Source organism: Leguminivora glycinivorella, chromosome 10, assembly GCF_023078275.1.
Source record: "Leguminivora glycinivorella isolate SPB_JAAS2020 chromosome 10, LegGlyc_1.1, whole genome shotgun sequence".
NCBI lineage: Eukaryota > Metazoa > Arthropoda > Insecta > Lepidoptera > Tortricidae > Leguminivora > Leguminivora glycinivorella.
In genome coordinates, this window is record NC_062980.1 from 21,685,956 (window position 1) to 21,704,350 (window position 18,395).

The window sequence follows — 18,395 nt, forward strand, 5'->3', positions numbered from 1 at the left end:
TTTAAAATGTTAAATCTGCCGTTTCGGCTTGGCTATTAAAACATAAGTAATTATGTCGTTCTCTGCTATAATTCTTTGATATTTTCTACTTAGTACGTACTTCGCTATCAAACAACCTGTATGGTCTGTGCAGTGATCTTTCTGTTATGCGGTTGTCTGTGATTAAAACTCGTTGACGTTGGTATGTCAAAATATTTTCTGTAGCTTATGCTAAAAATACAAAAGATACAAAAACAATGGTATAAGAAAGGGAAAAGACAGACTCCAGGTACATGGTTATTTTTTAAATACATCCAGCAGCGGGGCAGGCAGGGCCCAAGGTGACCGACCTACGCGCCGTGTACAGGAGTACCGCCTTCTGCATCTCACCCCTAGCGAGTGTCGCTCACTTTTGCCTATGAGATCGTTCGCCGAAACGACGATGATCGTCGAATCAACCAAGTATCTCGACCATTTTCGAGAACTGGCGCAGGTAAGTACCTAGTAGTACGGTACTTCGCGGTCCACAAGATTGTATGGAAAATACTAACTGCTGGTGAATTATCCTAGTTATGAGGTCATGTCTGTGCAATGTGCCCGAGTGACTCACCGGGATAGTGTCCGACAAATGTTATTATTATTGTTTATATATAGCTAAACTCAAGCTTAATCCAGAACTGTAAAATAAACCTAAGAATTGGCTTTCTCTTTTTTAGGGTTTCATACCAAACATAGGCACAAAAGGAACCTTTCTGGTGCGGTTCGGCCCGTCTATTTTCTGCGTGTTCGGCAAAATACTCGATGACTCTATGTCTCTTACATAGTTTCTCTTAGTGCGTTTTCACATCATCCGTTCCGATATCGGATGTCGGACCCATCCCATGTCCCGTATATTTACGCCACCATCTTTGATTTTTTTATTTTGAAATCTTTCCTACATCCGATATCGGATCGGATAATGTGAAAACGCACTTACACACTACTTTACTTTTTAAGTAAGTAAATAAGTTAATCTTCTTTATTGCCCCACAAAGATAACAGGTTTACAAATTTAATAACAGAATTACATTGAAAATAAAAGCAGCAACAGGCTGTCTTATCGATGTATGCGATCACTACCAGAATTCCTTATTAGGGTAGCACGAAATAAAGCATAGTTTTGGTATTTCCGATGAACTACAGTATGGATTCTTCAAAAAAGGAGTGTACTTAGTTTCTAATGGGTCGGCAACGCGCATGTGACACCCCTTGAGTTGTAGGTGTCCATAGTTTCCGGTGACCTCTTTTCCTCTTACCTGCCGCCGACGTGGTATAAAAAAAATTGTAAAAGGTAATTTAAATAATATAAGGTACCTAGTTTTAATTATCAATTTTAAAAACTTGTGTTTTTAACCAACTTCCAAATTTCGAGGAGGTTATCATTTATCAATTCGTGTGTAATGTTTGATGTTTGTTACTAAGTAGACAGGTTTCGATTTTTTTTAGTGTATGTACATATTATTGAAAGCCAGTTCTGATAATTGGATTCTGGAGAAATCGAGAAAACTCCTAAAGGCGCATAATATATAGTGATTTTTGTGTTTTATTAGAACATCATGCATTTCCATTCAAAACAGTCACATATGGTGAAGTGGAACAGTTTATGATGATCAGAGCGGAACTCTTCAACGACGATTTAACGAGTTAAGTTTTTTAAGCACTTTGAGGTTTCAAGTCAGATTTCGATCATGCTGGAGTTTTGGTGATCTCTTTTGGATACCAATCCATGAAAGATCAAGGGAACTTCTCAAATTTGAACGGCACACTTGTAGTGACTTTTGTATTATCACCAAAGTCTCTCTAATGTTTTGGATTATGAATAAGGACAAGGACTTACATTTGACGAAGTGGAACTGATGATGATCAGAACGGAACTCCTCAAAAACGCATAGCTCGTGTGAAGATTGATGAAAGAACTGCTGATGATGATCCGATTAGGAGCCCTTCAGTGACACATAGCTCATGTTAGGGATTTGCTCATTTATGCGTTTGTGTGTATGTAAATAAATAAATAAATAATAAATATTGGGGGATACCTTACACAGATTAACCTGGCCCCAAACTAAGCAAAGCTTGTACTATGGGTGCTAGGCGACGACGATATACTTAATTATATAAATATATACATAGAAAACATCCATGACTCAGGAACAAATATCTGTGTTCATTACACAAATAAATGCCCTTATCGGGATTCGAACCCGGGACCGCGGCGTAGCAGGGTCACTACGCGCTAGGCCAGACCGGTCGTCATCATTTCATGTGTCTCTAAACATTAAAGTTTATTATTTCTTCAGTATCGATCGCAGTCGCATGTGCGTTTCGTGTATGAGGTGCCTGGCTCGCTTTTCTGTAGTGTTATATAAATCCGGATTTGTGGCTAGGTCCGTGTTATCAAGGTCCGGGTACCCAAGTTTAATATGTCCGGATTCACGGATTCTAAGTACAGTCCAGTTTGCTTTCTACGTACAGTAGAATGGATGCGTTTTTAATTTTATAACAGTGAGGAATGTAAATCATTCTGTAAAGGACGGGTTCGGTACCTCGGCAACTTAGCACTGCCGGGACTACACGAATACACAAGCAGAGATTTAGAACGGGTACCTTTTTCTTTTGACAGAGAACAGGTCTTGGTAATCATAACTATCTAGGAGGCAAACGTTAATTAGTTTTCTTACTTTCATTTGATAATCCGGTAATTTTTTTTTTGCAAGGTTCAGGTGTTCCGAAATAGAATATTCATTTATTTTCGAACAATACTATAAGGCCCAGAAACTTCAAGGTACTACGTCTTTTAATATACACATAGTTTTAAGTAGAGGAGTTGAGTAGTTTTATGTGCTCTGCCTACCCCTTCATGGGATACAGGCGTGATTGTATGTATGTTGTATGTATGTATGTATAGTTTTAAGTTTATAGTTTTAAGCACAATGTTAAAAGCATGGAGTAGAAGAAGCTCATGTGTTAAAGAATGGTACTTATGTGGTAGCTTTTACATGTGATTAGAAGACTATAATCAGGTCCGACTAAACAGGTTCGTCCTTGCCACTAAAAAGCGCCGTGATGTCATCGGATAGTGACGGATGAGAGAGTGTTTAGAAAAATGCAATAAAAAGTGTAGAGACTTGAATATCGACCTGTGGTATACTGACGTATGTGATATCTGCTGATTCCCGAACCGTTACCACTTTTTATTTATTTGTTAGGTAGATAAGCGACCAATTATATATACCTACTCCATTTTTTTCTATATAGATGTATATAGAAATAGGAATCGAAGATGGTATGGAAAATATCCTTGTACTGCATTAACCGTCATCTTCATAACTAAAACATAAATCATGTCTGTAAAAGTAAGTAAGTAAGTACAAGGAATCTCTGGGCAACTTGCCCGGTGAAAAACCAAAAAGCTATTTATTCTATAGTGCGTTTTTAAATAGTTAAGAGACAAATATTTACATGTTAATAAATATTTTTAAGAAATTTCACAAACAACGAATGGGTTTGTTTCTACAGGACGACGTGTAACCATCATCATTTCTTAGCATAAGGAGTATACGATAAGGCATAACATCGCTTCTGGTATTTGATAGGTACTAGTACTACTTAGAAGGATTGATCATTACTAATATGTAGTAGACTGGACTGGTATGGTGAAGTTAGAGAGTTACTTCAGATAATATATAAAGAAGGTCCTCTTCGATAGTACTAGGAAACCCTAGGCTTGGTCCATTCCTTGGCCAAAGAATTTAGCGAGTAATATTGATGTAATAGGCATAGTTGACTAATTACTCGTACTTCCCGTGGGAATTCATTTTGGTGGATTATTTGGTTATTTTTAAGTTAGTCTATATTTACTGTGTACCTAAGTTTTTATTTCAGATACCATCAGTTAAAGGATTTTATACAAATAATGCATAATATTTATTAGTTCATTATATCCAGTACACGACATGCTAAACGAGCATAAGGTACAAAGTAAGCGTAGGTATATACCTAAGTCTGTATTATGATAAACTTTTATTTCATATATTAATTTCCACTAATTTTTAGCCACTATTTATAAAACTGAACAGTGTAGTTCCTCTAGGTTATGATACACATCTCACAATATAAAAAAAAACTGAACAAAATTTGTACCTTGGTTATCAATTTAACTAAATAATTTAGGTTTTTTTTTATTTATTTTTTTATACTATGTCGGTGGCAAACAAGCATACGGTCCGCCTGATGGAAAGCGGTTACCGTAACCTATGGACGCCTGCAACTCAAAGAGTGTCACATGCGCGTTGCCACCCCATTACAAACTTGTACACTCCCCTAAATCATACTATACTAAAGATTAAAAAATAACTTTGCTAAAAAAACCTTAGTTAACGTTCTATATTTCAAAAACTTTAATTTTGTTTTATATTACATCAGTTTTATTCTAAATATGATGGTTTTGTTAGGTTGTTTTTACAGCTTCAGGTTTTTTACTGATCTATCACACAAAACTTGTCAGTAAATAAGTTCGAATTTTGTACTTTTTTAATGAATTGTGCAATAAAGTTTACTTAAAATAATATTTACAAATATACATACAATCAGCCTGTATCCCATAAAGAGGTAGGCAGAGCGCATGAAACTACTCATGTTTCTATGCCAGACTTGGCAAATAAGGGGTTGAAAGGAAACGAAACTCTGACAAAATGTAAAATAAAATAATCATCAGTTGATTTACCTTGTACGTTAGTTTGAGCTAGCCAGTGCGTTTATGTTTAATTTACAGTTTTAAATTAGTCTTGACTAAACTGAGCTTGGCTTAAAATAATAAATAAAATTAATACCTTTCTGATGGATTGGACTTTGACTAAGGGGATTCTAATGTCAGCAGAGATAGGTACTCTATACGTACTAGATAGGTACTACCTAGCTGTGAAAATTGATGAAGATAATATGTTAATGACTAAGGATCTGTCTACAGCTTCAACTACGGACAGTTTTTGAGTAAAAGGGTTCTGGTAACAATTAGCATTCATAAGTCATAACTACTTATTAATTTGGGCCTTAATCCTCTGTTCTTGAAATTATCGTCCAGTCGTATCGAATTCCTCAATAATTTCACACCCTATTTTTGTTGTTATAAAGCCTCTCTCTCTTTCAGTTCGATTAAAGAGATTTTTTTATGTTCAGCTGTTTACCTGATTTGACATCTTTGTTTTAAAAACGTGATTTTACTACCTACTAAATTTCTTTAAACTTTCAGTTAAATGTCAACAATCAGGACAAGGTTTCGCTTTCATCTTGGCTGCAGAAAGAGGAACCGCCGGACTACCCGAGACGTGTTGAAGATCCACCTTCTGAGTGAGAAAAACTGAGAGAAATACAGATTCTCTCAAGACATATGAATATTCTACACGGTGTTTTCTTAGTTACGTTAATTTTAAGGATGCATTCCTATTATTCCTAATCTTATAATATCATTTACTTGGCACCCGAGCTTGTCTACGATTTTAATTGGATTCCAGACCATTGAGGTCAAATGGATTCTTGCAATTAAAAATCATCAAAAAAGAAATTTGCACATAGCATACCTGTATTCTTCATCTCCTTGAATACATATAAAATAAAACAACATAACTACCAAATTGTTTATTTCAATCACTTATTTTCAGAATTACATCCTTATTTGGTTATGCTTGGCATAGTTTGTATTATACATTATACACAGTAGTATATTTTATTTTGTACAGGTACTGTATGTATACCTCCAACGACTGAGACCATACCGCCATTTAATCGTTATTCTTTATTTAAAATGTATATTGATTCACGGTGTCCTCATAAGTGTACACAATCAAGATACTTAGCCCCATTGAGTGAGTGTTTTTTGTTAAATCCAATGTTTGTAGTTCTTTAAATATATCTATGGTTTATTTGACTAAAGGTAACAATATTTGAGTAAAAAAATGTGTGACCTTCGGTTTTTGGAATGATTGCTGGTACCATATGAGACCGCTAGCCTCGCACAGAGGTAAAAGCACAGAATATATAATAGTACAAGTACAGAAGGCTCACTCCTTTGATGTCCACAAAATGCCGCCATTCTAATTTTTTACCTACATTAAGCGCGAAAGTCGTCACCACTGAATGGGCCGCGAATTCGCGGCCGCCGACATGTACTTGTAGCGCGGCGATAAAAGCGCGGAGTGAGCCGCCCCTGGTAAAAGTAAGAAAATACTATAAAAATCTGTTATAATTATTTATTAACAAACAGACCTTTTCAACATAATAATATGTAATAGGTAGACATGTTAGACTACATTTAATAAAAACCGGCCAAGAGCGTGTCGGGCCACGCTCAGTGTAGGGTTCCGTAGTTTTTCGTATTTTTCTCAAAAACTACTGAACCTATCAAGTTCAAAATAATTTTCCTAGAAAGTCTTTATAAAGTTGTACTTTTGTGATTTTTTTCATATTTTTTAAACATATGGTTCAAAAGTTAGAGGGGGGGACGCACTTTTTTTTTCCTTTAGGAGCGATTATTTCCGAAAATATTAATATTATCAAAAAACGATCTTAGTAAACCCTAATTTATTTTTAAATACCTATCCAACAATATATCACACGTTGGGGTTGGAATGAAAAAAAATATCAGCCCCCACTTTACATGTAGGGGGGGTACCCTAATAAAACATTTTTTTTTCCATTTTTTATTTTTGCACTTTTTGGCGTGATTGATATACATTTTGGTACCAAATTTCAGCTTTCTAGTGCTAACGGTTACTGAGATTATCCGCGGACGGACGGACGGACGGACGGACAGACAGACATGGCGAAACTATAAGGGTTCCTAGTTGACTAACTTTTAGCTTCAGCTCATGTATCTTTGATGTTTGAATCAATTTAATGAAAATAATTGTTGTTACAGATAGAAGAACTATTCGGGTCTCTAAACCCTTTATTTTTGACGCAAGTATTTATTTGCAATTATAACACGTATCTATTCGATTTTCTAAACTCCAGACTCTTAGTTAACCTACCCCATCTTCGGAGTAAGTTGGCTAGGCGATAATTAATGTAAATAAAGAAATTATAAATTTAAATAAAATTTAAATATAGCCGGGGGCGCCACCCGGGGGCGGGCGAGTGGTCTAGTGGTAAGGACGTTAGCCGCGTAAGCTGAAGACCCGGGTTCGATTCCCGGCTCAGCCACCAGTGGCCCCTGGTGGGCCCTGTCGTTTTTTCTTTCGTGTATGATATCTATTTAAATTTATAATTTATATATAGTAGTGTGAACTAGTGTGACTACTTGAAAAAAAAACAAATCGAAAAATATTCAATAAAATAATTTGATTTGTTCCCTAATTGTAATGTAAATACAGAAAATTAATAATTTACAATAAAACAAAGTGTACGTAATGTTAGTAGCTTTTATCGAATTACAAGACACACAAACTTCAATCAATTCAATCAAATGAATTTAAGTGATACCATACGGGACCGCTAGTCTAAAATGGGTATATCTGTTATAATCATAGTACCAGGTAAGGTACAGAGAGGCAAATCTTGACTGGGGGAAAATTGTAACTGATCCATTTTATATTATGATAAAAAAAATCTGTTTATTTCTAAGAAACGTTTATTTATTACATACATGATGATGAGTTCTACATAGATCCACTGCACACGCCTACCATATATAAGCAGCGGGCCGGCTTTTGAGTCTCACGGGTTCGAATTCAGAAAATTCTTATTTTCAACCGGTATTTTAGTGACAAAATCCCGTATCGCCCCCAGTGGACACTCTAATTAATAATTCAAGCATTGTAAAACATGAAAAAAATGGACCAGTTACATTTGCCCCCAGTCGAGATTTGCCCCGCTGTACCTTACATTAAAAAATCATAACAATAAGCGCATGATTGCATAATTAATTAATTATACAAGCTATTACTTCTTCTTCCTGCCAAGTTCCATCCCTGCCATATTTATTGTTAATAATAAGCAATTATCATCTTTTTTTTTTTAATATTACAGCAATTTATTGTTGTGATTAGCAATATTCATTTCAAAATTAAATTCCATGAATTTGGACATACGACGTAACACGGGTACACGGACGTTCATTACATGGACCCTAATTCGGATCCGTGTAACAATGAAGGGACCGCAAACTCAACGTTCTTTCTAAGAATGAAAAGAGATTAAATCGCGTATAATTAATTTACTTATAAATATATCCTGATGTTTTCCGACGACGACATTAAAAGCTAGTTTTATTTCATGAGTAATAAATAACTATCGTCCTAACCGAAGACAATAATATAATTATAATCTAATGTAAGTCTATGTTGATTGGTCTTCGCGTAGTATCTGAGGTGCCAGTGAGTTGAGGTGGTGTCCAGCCAGAAGTTGAATTTCTGAAATGTTGCATTTGCAAAAAAAAAGTATTTGCAGCATGTTGTGTTAAAATGACGAATTTGCATACCTAAAGATGAATTTTCTTAAATTCCAATTGGCATGAAGTGGAATTTGCAGCATGTTGAATTTGCAAAAAAACTTAATTTTTCCCACTTCGTTACCATTTTTCAAACACTTTGTGCTGCGGTTACAAAGTGAAAAGTATGCGAAATAATAGAAAATTTCGGGACCATTTTTTTATCTCTTGTTTTTTGCCCCAGATCGAAAGGGCTCGTGATTCTGAGTAGGAAAACCATAAATTTTACCTACCTTAGAAAAAATATTTTTGGTGATTATTCTCGCGAAAATGCCAAATGTTAATAATGTACCTACTATTTCAGTTCTTACATGTATGGTGTTTTTTATATTATATTTATATTATTATATTTATTTATTTGGAGATCCAACAGCTATGACATAAGTATATAAAACACAGTAGACACAGGAAGCCAATTACAGGAACTCACTGGTAGTGACAATTTGTATAAAATAGGTACTAAAGTTGCGCACTATCGTAACCACAAGTGAACAAAACTGACGTACATATCAAATTATACACTAGTCAACATAATAAAGTATTGAACTATTCAGAACAAGTTCGCATACCAGGCTATTTCTGTCAGGTCGAAATTTCAAAGCGTCATATGTAGGGTAGGCACTGAAAAACATCGTACGATACACGTGCGAAGAGGAAATCCTAAACAAGCTGTCAAAAAATCGACACGAGTTTCTGCACTTGTATCGTAATGTAGGTACTATATACCATTCAGAAATAAAACATAAGGGACAACTGTTCGAGAAACATGAACATTTTGAATTAAAATTTTATTAAGTCTGATAAAAATATGTAAAGTAAATAAATGAGTTGGCCGTGGCGTCAGTAGCTACTCAGTTGCTTTTGGCAACTCTAGTTACTAGCTGTCACCTTTAATTTGACAATAGAGTCCATTGATCATTTTAGAACAATTGAGTGAGGCTCAATTTCATATTAATTCCGTATCAGCAAAAAGTTCAGAAAATTAATTTTGACAGTTATTAAAATGAAGTGTTTTTTTCTTGCAAAATCTGTAAATTACGCCAATTTTCATTAATTTCAAATCTAGAGGTTTCCTTAGACCGTTTCCGTATAGCATCACCTGTATTCGCATAGTGGCATAGCAAGATCTGGTAGCTGCTGCGCCACGGGTGTGAAAAATAGAACTAAAAAATGGTGAAGAGGCCGGCTGTGCAATTCCCATTAAGTTTGTACAGTTGGATCACGTCTCCGATTTGGATAAAAATTGGTAGGCTGATAGAGTCCATGATGCTGAGCAAGAACCTTCCTTTGTTGTTACCAGATTTCTATGCATTTTCGGTAACAAAAAAGGAAACTTTCATACAATCAATCTAGGACATTTTGGGAAACCTAGTGAATCTTGCTCAGCATCATGGACTATCAGCCTACCAATTTTTATCCAAATCAGAGACGTGATCCAAAATGTACAAACTAAACGGGAATTGCGGGGCTATTAGTGACTCGCTGTAGGTACGTAGTGCGTTTTCACATTATCCAATCTGACATCGGATATATGTAGGAAAGAAGTACAACGAAAAATTTAAAGATGACGGCGTAAATATATGGGATATCGGTCCTACATGTGATATCGGATAGGATAATGTGAAAACGCACTTACCTACATCACGGGGCTAGCAGTGTTGCAGAACGTATGGTATATTCCAAAGGGTAAGTAAAGTAAGTATTGCAAAACAATAAAAAAAATACAACGCGATTTAGATACCTAGGTAGCAAGGAAATGTTATTTGTAAGAGGGGTTAAATAAACTACTTAAACCTATACCCAAGAATAATTCGTTAATATAGATATTATAGCTGTCTCTATAAATCTCCTAAGGCGCATAATATGGAGTGTAGAAAAAACTCCATAAGCTATAGTAACGTATAGTAGCTTTGATAGAAACATTAAGAACCATTCGTTTTGTTATTTGACATTGGGCGAATGAATTGAATACAATATTAGTTACAACGCCATCTGTGAAGCGTGAAATTGTCAATGTCATTTTGCCGAAATATTTTTCTTTGGCTGACTGCCGATAGTTGTAGTTTACATTTATGAAGCTAGATGGAGCTTTAGCTGGGCTATTGCTCCGCGGAACGCATTTCGGCGCTTCTATGTGTGCGTGCTTGCGGGGGCTGAGGAAATTGACAAGCGTGGCCTATGAGCTGTCAGTCGCTCCTTTAGTAGCCCCTTAAGACGCAACAACGAGCACGTCGTACAAATCGCGCTAATGGCCGCAAACCATCGACCTGGTGGGCTAAGATAAAAGAAGACCTCAAGAAAGCCCCATTACCTACTAGAATTGACAACCCAAATAACGGGAACAGGGATGGAAGAATAAGATTCTTTTCATGACCATTTTGGTTCGCAGCATTTTGTAGATGCGAGATTTTTTTTTCCCCCAACGGCGTTCGCAAACATTATCTATTGAATTGATGTCTTTGTATCTGAACGCTGGTTCTGCTATGATGATCACAAACCACTGCTCCAAGCACCTATAATAATATTAGGTGTGTTGTTATACATCTTGTTTTTTGACGACCGGTCTGGCGCAGTCGGTAGTGATAGTGACCCTGCCTGCTACGCCGCGGTCCCGGGTTCGAATCCCGGTAAGGGCATTTATTTGTGTGATGAGCACAGATATTTGTTCCTGTCATGGATGTTTTCTATGTATATAAGTATTTATATATTATATATATCGTTGTCTGAGTACCCACAACACAAGCCTTCTTGAGCTTACCGTGGGCCTCAGTCAATCTGTGTAAGAATGTCCTATAATATTTATTTATTTATCTTCTAAATTCTATAGAAACTCACCTGAACACCTCCAAATCCTTTCGGAGCCAGAAACCTTTCACATTCATCAGCTATATCTTTATACTTCCACTCAAATAGATGTACTATGGTCGAGCGGTCTGGAAGCTGATTGGTTCTACTGTGGTGGTCACACACCACTGCCCCTATTAGGCACAGCAAAATTGGGATGTACATCTTCTGAAATTATAAATGCGTGATTGAAAACGCGATATTGAAAGTACCTAAGCAATGTCACAATTTACATAGTAGGTACCTACTTCCATTTAACCAAATCGAATTATTGTACTAAAGAATTGTACGATCAAGTAAATGTTGTCACTAAAAACCGGCCAAGAGCGTGTCGGGCCACGCTCAGTGTAGGGTTCCGTAGTTTTCCGTATTTTTCTCAAAAACTACTAAACCTATCAAGTTCAAAACAATTTTCCTAGAAAGTCTTTATAAAGTTCTACTTTTGTGATTTTTTTCATATTTTTTAAACATATGGTTCAAAAGTTAGAGGGGGGGGGACGCACTTTTTTTCCTTTAGGAGCGATTATTTCCGAAAATATTAATATTATCAAAAAACGATCTTACTAAACCCTTATTCATTTTTAAATACCTATCCAACAATATATCACACGTTGGGGTTGGAATGAAAAAAAAAATCCGCCCCCACTTTACATGTAGGGGGGGTACCCTAATAAACCATTTTATTCCATTTTTTATTTTTGCACTTTGTTGGCGTAATTGATATACATATTGGTACCAAATTTCAGCTTTCTAGTGCTAACGGTTACTGAGATTATCCGCGGACGGACGGACGGACGGACGGACGGACGGACGGACGGACGGACGGACGGACGGACGGACGGACGGACGGACGGACGGACGGACGGACAGACAGACATGGCGAAACTATAAGGGTTCCTAGTTGACTACGGAACCCTAAAAAGGCGGCAAAATTGAAAAATGTAGGACTGACCGACCAATTCTTGACGTTGGCGGAACCATTCACGAGCCGTAACACCAAAAAAAAAATATTGAAAATGTAGGGGCGAAGGTTTATCTTCCGTGGAGGATTTGAATTTCGCTCCTTTTTCTAGTGACGAGATTTGCTTGACCATCTATACTTTACGTACCATACGTTTTGCTTATTAGATTTTCTAACTCAGGTAGCATCGGATTTTCAATACTTAGTAATTTATTCTCTTTATTTTTTTTAAGTCTTAGGCTAGGCTATTTATAATACGAATATAAAAGTAAAATACAAAACCACATACAAAACAATAAAAAAATATATAAACATATTATAAAAAACCTAATCTAGGGTGCCGCCAGCAGCGGGGCAGGGCCCAAGCTGCCGGTGGTTAGGGCTGCAGAGAGAGGAACCGTCGGACTATCCGCGCCGTGTCCAAGATACCGCCTTCTGCATATGACCCTTGATCCAACCACCTAGCGAGAGTCTCTCGAGATGTTGGTCGAGACTCTTCGCTATGAGACCGTTCGTGTAGTTTTATTATTAATGCACTTTTAAAAATTTACTTTTACGATTTACGATACTTTTCGATTTACGTTAATCCTCCAAGAAAGGGACCCGATAATAAACTCAATGATTTATACTCGTAACCGCAAAACTCATTCCTAAATTGGAAACATTATGTTTTTGTATACCTCAGCAATTCCCGTCAACTTTGTACAAAAATTAAGGGAAAAGTTAAATTTGTTTTTATTAATTCCTATTTTGTTACCAAGATTTTGTTGATGAATTGAGATTTTATTAAGTTTTATTTCGTCATTAAGGTTCTCTAGTATCTATATTTTCTTAATTATAACAATTATCCTGTATATATCTTACGAAAGTCGAATTATATTACTAAATGTTGGTAACAAAATAGGATCAATTAAAATTTGCTGACGTGGCATTGTACAAAGTTGACGGGAATTGCTGACCTAATGATAGATAATAATGAAATTTCTAACAGTCGATATCTTACAGGAAACTCGGTACGTCTTCAGCGAAGCGAGCCAACTCGGTCACAACGGTTATTTCTAATCGATTGCTAATGACTCATTGAACCGATTGCCCGATAGATTTATTCGATGAAACGCAATCGATTGCTGTAAGTGTCATACTTTGCTCTCAATGTTCTATGTTGGAAGCTGATTTTTACCCCCTCGGCTTTCGTACATCAATACATAAGGAGGCCGATATTAGACTATCTAGTATCTACTTAATCATATAGAAATGACTGTTTTCATACATGTAGGACTCATACAAATGTGATATCTACTCGTAAACGTATGTCAGTAATATCAACCTATCAAGTTTGATCCTAAGTGCGTTTTCACATTATCCGATCCGATATCGGATGTAGGACTGATATCCCATACATTGAAGCCGACATCTTTGACTTTCGCCTTTGAAATCCTTTCGACATCCGATATCGGATCGGATAATGTGAAAACGCACTAACACACCATCAATTATGATCAATTATGATTATTGATCGGTTGCCGTTTAAGAAGTTTAACACTCTTACGGTAGATGTCGCTACGGGTCCCATTGACCTTAGTAGTTCGCTGGCTTGGTTGAGGTCTTGGTTGCTCAGTTGGCAGAGCGCTGGAATATTGATCCAGAGGCCGTGAGTTCAAGTCTCACCCAAGGCAGACATTTTCCACTTTTAAATTTATTCTAAGCCTAGTGGCATCGATTGCAGACGTTTCTGCTAATCAGAAGTTAAAATTATTATCATAATAATAATATTTCCTGTTTAGGTTTTTTATAATATGTTTATATGTTTTTTATATTGTTTTGTATGTGTTTTTGTATTTTACTTTTATATCCATATTATAAACAGCCTAACATAAGAATGAAAATAAATAAAGGATATATCCTGTGATTAATATTTGATAGTCTAATATCGGCTAAATAAAAGGACGTCGTACCTAGTCTATGATGTACCTACTACCTAATACTATTAGGTAACTACTTACCCGATTGTTTTTATAGATTGTTCAATTTCGTAATAGCAGTAGGTAATTACCTAAAATAAATAATAATAATAATAATAATTTTACTTGTTAATTGTTATTAATTAAATACCTATTAAACTATAGGATGGATGTAATTACCTAAGGGCCTCTTGCACCAACGAAAATGGAGGGTGAACCCACCATTTTATATGGAATTTGACAGTTGACAGCCCACTAACCCTGAGTTAAGTGGTTGGGGCAAGTAGGCCTAAGATAAAGAACAATAATAGGAAAACCACTAGACCCACTTGCACCAACCACTTAACTCAGGGTTACTGGGCTGTCATCTGTCAAATTCCATATAAAATGGTGGGGTTAACCCTCCATTTTCGTTGGTGCAAGTGGCCTTACACATTAAACGGGGTCACTCACGTATAAATCGAAAATCATTCATTCATATCGTTTATTTATATGTTGTTGTTGTTGTTGTTGTATTTATAGGTTAATGACCCGGTTTATAATGTTTAATTTTGTCACTGTCTCACGTTACTTTTGTTTGTAAACCACTTACCTTGAAGATCCGTCAAGTTCTCTCACAAATCAATACAAATAACCATTTATATCAGTTTCTTTACGCACGTATACCACTGCCGGTTTTCATTTACAACTGTAAACAATACAAGATCTATTTCAAATGCAAAACTAGTTTCAATCACTGTTTACCGCATTGAATACAACACAATTATAGGTACCTGTGATTGTTACTTACAATGTTATACAATACAATAATGATTCATTCAACGCGTGATGTTTGCGACAACATAAAATTATTGTAAGGTCAAATGGTTTATCTGTAACTTTATCATTTGGTCCAGTCTCGAACGTACGTTTTGTATTATGGTTAATACGTTTCACATATGTTTTTTTTGAAATGTAATGTAATGTCTACCCACCTACTAATTATGTGCCTACCTATACCTAACCCAAACCAAACACCTACTGCTGTGTCCATCAATTTAAGAAGGTAGGTATTTATCTGTGTATACGTTCCGTTTCATTAGATACCGAGGAGTGAAATTGGTTTTACCCATACAAACATACCTAAGTAGGTACCTACATAGGTAGGTTCTAATTACATAACTTAAATTGACTCGGTACGAGTAAAAAGGGCACAAGTCCCACCTCGGACTTGTGACCTTTTTACAGAGTCAATTTAAGTTATGCCCTTATTCACTGGACCCACTGTTTGAATGGATTAAGTATATTCAACCAATTGGAACCCTAGGCCACTCTACAACCATGTCAAAAAGACAAGCAGTAAGAGATTTCTTACAATCTGATTTATAACGTCACTATGACATAGTTCCAATTGGTTGACTATACCTCGGATCTACATTAGGATGAAAGTGTCAATAGCCTATAAGTACCTACTCGGCAAGGCTGTCCCAGTCTAAATATATATTAATGACATAAGCACGGTGATCTCGTGCCAATATGATAATATGATCATTGATCATAGTTCCATATCGTGAAATAGATAGTTTTCTAACCCAACATTCTCCAATTAAGGACTAACATAGGTCAGTAAGTCTTTCAAAGTGCCTTAACGGTCTAAAAAGCACTTACGTTAGAATATAGACCCCGTCAATCTCACTAAATATATACGAAATGGCTGTGTAAGGCCTTAGTGGACGATCGGAGCGGAGCGGGCGAACTTGCGCCCACCTTTTTTTTTTTTTTAACGCTATGCAGCGTCGACTCAGGACACTTTGTATGACTGTATGAGGTTCAATAGGCTACTTAGTTTCCTATACTTAAAATAATAGTACATTACGATACAAGTGCGAAGTGAAATAGTATATTACGATAAAGTGCGTAAAAAAGGAAGTTCGAAACGAGTGGCGATAAATTAAAACACGACCGAAGGGAGTGTTTTAAATCGACACGAGTGACAATATTTTTCAGTAGGTACAGATGGTGTTTTTTTTACGCACTAGTGCGAGAAGTGGTTCATTATATGCCAGGTCGAAACTTCGGAGGCTCATCTGTACTGAAAAACGTCGTACGATACACGTGCGAAAAGGAAATTCGTAACTCGTGTCGATTTAAAAGTTTTAAAACACTCCCTTCGGTCGTGTTTTAATTTATCGCCACTCGTTTCGAACTTCCTTTTTTACGCATTTGTATCGTAATGTACTATTATGCAGTGCATGAAATAAAGCACCACATAATTAGAAGAAAAATATGGACAGTAGTTATGTTCAAACATAATTTCTATTTAATAAGTCAAAGAGAAAGATATAAAGTAAATGAATGGACCGTGACGTCACTCCTCACTATTTCATAGTAATTCCGTATTAGCAAATCGTTTTGACAGTTCTTAAAAAGAAGCTAATTTGACTAGTAGGAAACTAGCCTATTGTTTGACATGCGCGCCGCACGCCCAGTAGCGTGAGCGTGCAATCGCGCTTTACACTAAGCCACAGAATATATAATAGTACAAGTACCTACAGAAGGCTCACTCCTTTGATGCTCACAAAACGCCGCCATTCTAAATTCTTACCTACATTAACAAACGGACCGCACGCGTGCAGACATTGAATTCTATTGCGCCGCGCGAAGGTCGTCGCCAGTGAATGGGCCGCGAACTCGCGGCCGCCGGCATGTACTTGTAGCGCGGTGAAAGGATCGCGGAGTGAGCCGCCTGACTAAGCCAAAATATTGTGGGTGTAAAGTAGGGATTAAAATATCCTACATGTTTCTGTTGGTACTTATGAATATTCACATACCTAAGTTTTGAGATGAAGGATTAGGTTTTAAGTACGGTCAAAGCATTTTAGGATTATTACGTTGATAAGCTTAATGAAACCAAAGAGGATGGAGTATTATAGAGAGTTACTGTCAAAGTAAAACGTGTAATCACAGTGCAAAGACTGCCATCTCTCGATGCAAGTTTAAAACTTTTGAACCTCAGTTTTAAACATTTTGTTAGCTTGATATGTATTAAAACATCAATTATTAATATTAGAGCCATCTAGCCGAGCGTTCTCCATCTAAGCCACCGTACCTTTTTCTCTATAACTTTGAGGTACGTTTTTCTCTTAGGCTTTATCCGTCTATACGAAGTTACATGTCTGATGAAACTTAGAAAATATGCCTTTAAATAAAGTCAACTAATATCAAACAGTTTAACCGTAAATAATGCCTACTGTAGCAGGCGATAATGACGTCATTTTGCTAAATAAACCGAAGTTTGACAAAGATTTAGGGATATAAAAAGAAACAACGCAACTTAATGAAAGTAGTTATTTATTGTAAATTGAATTAACATTCAACTACTTAAAATACACTTATTTAACCCAGTATAAAAATCACTTTAAAAAAAATCTTTTTAATTCGATTAGTTTATTTTCGTGATAATTTTGTGCTGAAAATTATTCATCAAATTTCTGATTGTTCTCTTACTCTGGGTGTCCCTTTACAAACTAGTACAAGAGTCATGAGAAGGCTCCATTGACCAGTGGTGAAAATACTGAAAATTTAATTAAGTTTACAACTATTTGGGTGAATCAACTTTCAAAAATATTTTAAGCGGGTTACTCACGTGTTAAGTCGATATAGCGGTCGACATGTTTCGATCCATTTTCGAGGATCTTTCTCAAGAGTAGCGACCCCGCCTTTACATGTCGAGAGCGCGACGCATACTGCGGGCGCTTGCTCTGTGTGCGCGGCTGCTGAGGGAGGGCTATATCTTACTTACCACGTGAGTAACCCGCTTAAATATTTTTAAGGAGTTTTATAGTTAGAATCAACTTTTTCTTGCCTGTTATTGCCATGGTTATGGTCCCCCGAGTCACGCTGGTTTTATGCAAAATTAAGCTACTGAAGTTATGATAGCATGCATGTAGTCCATGTTTGTAGGTGGCAAATTAAGGAAAGGGCTTGCAGAAAAATGCATTTTTGCATAGTTTAAGTAGCATAATTTTGCATAAAATCAGCGTGACTCGGGGGACCGTAACCATGGCAATAACAGGCAAGAAAAAGTTGATTCACCCATTTACTAAGCCAAAATAATTAATGAAATGTGTATACTGTCGCAAAATCAAAT

At 36.3% G+C, this 18,395-nt stretch overlaps 1 protein-coding gene across 3 annotated transcripts in view; it reads right to left on the reverse strand.

Moving 5' to 3' along the window:
* The window catches only part of LOC125230201 (alpha-amylase 4N-like), a 28,399-nt gene extending 13,374 nt beyond the window's left edge, over positions 1–15,025 (reverse strand). Inside the window, exons 1-2 of one of the 3 annotated variants that reach the window (XM_048135283.1) lie at positions 14,859–15,025; positions 11,336–11,512 (exon numbers count right to left, since the gene is read on the reverse strand). In XM_048135283.1, the coding sequence (XP_047991240.1) occupies positions 11,336–11,509 (174 nt within the window). In that variant the 5' untranslated portion in view covers positions 11,510–11,512; positions 14,859–15,025. The remainder of the gene's footprint in view (positions 1–11,335; positions 11,513–14,858) is intronic. The other 2 variants (XM_048135282.1, XM_048135284.1) reach the window with 2 other exon arrangements.
* Positions 15,026–18,395: the final 3,370 nt, after the last annotated feature.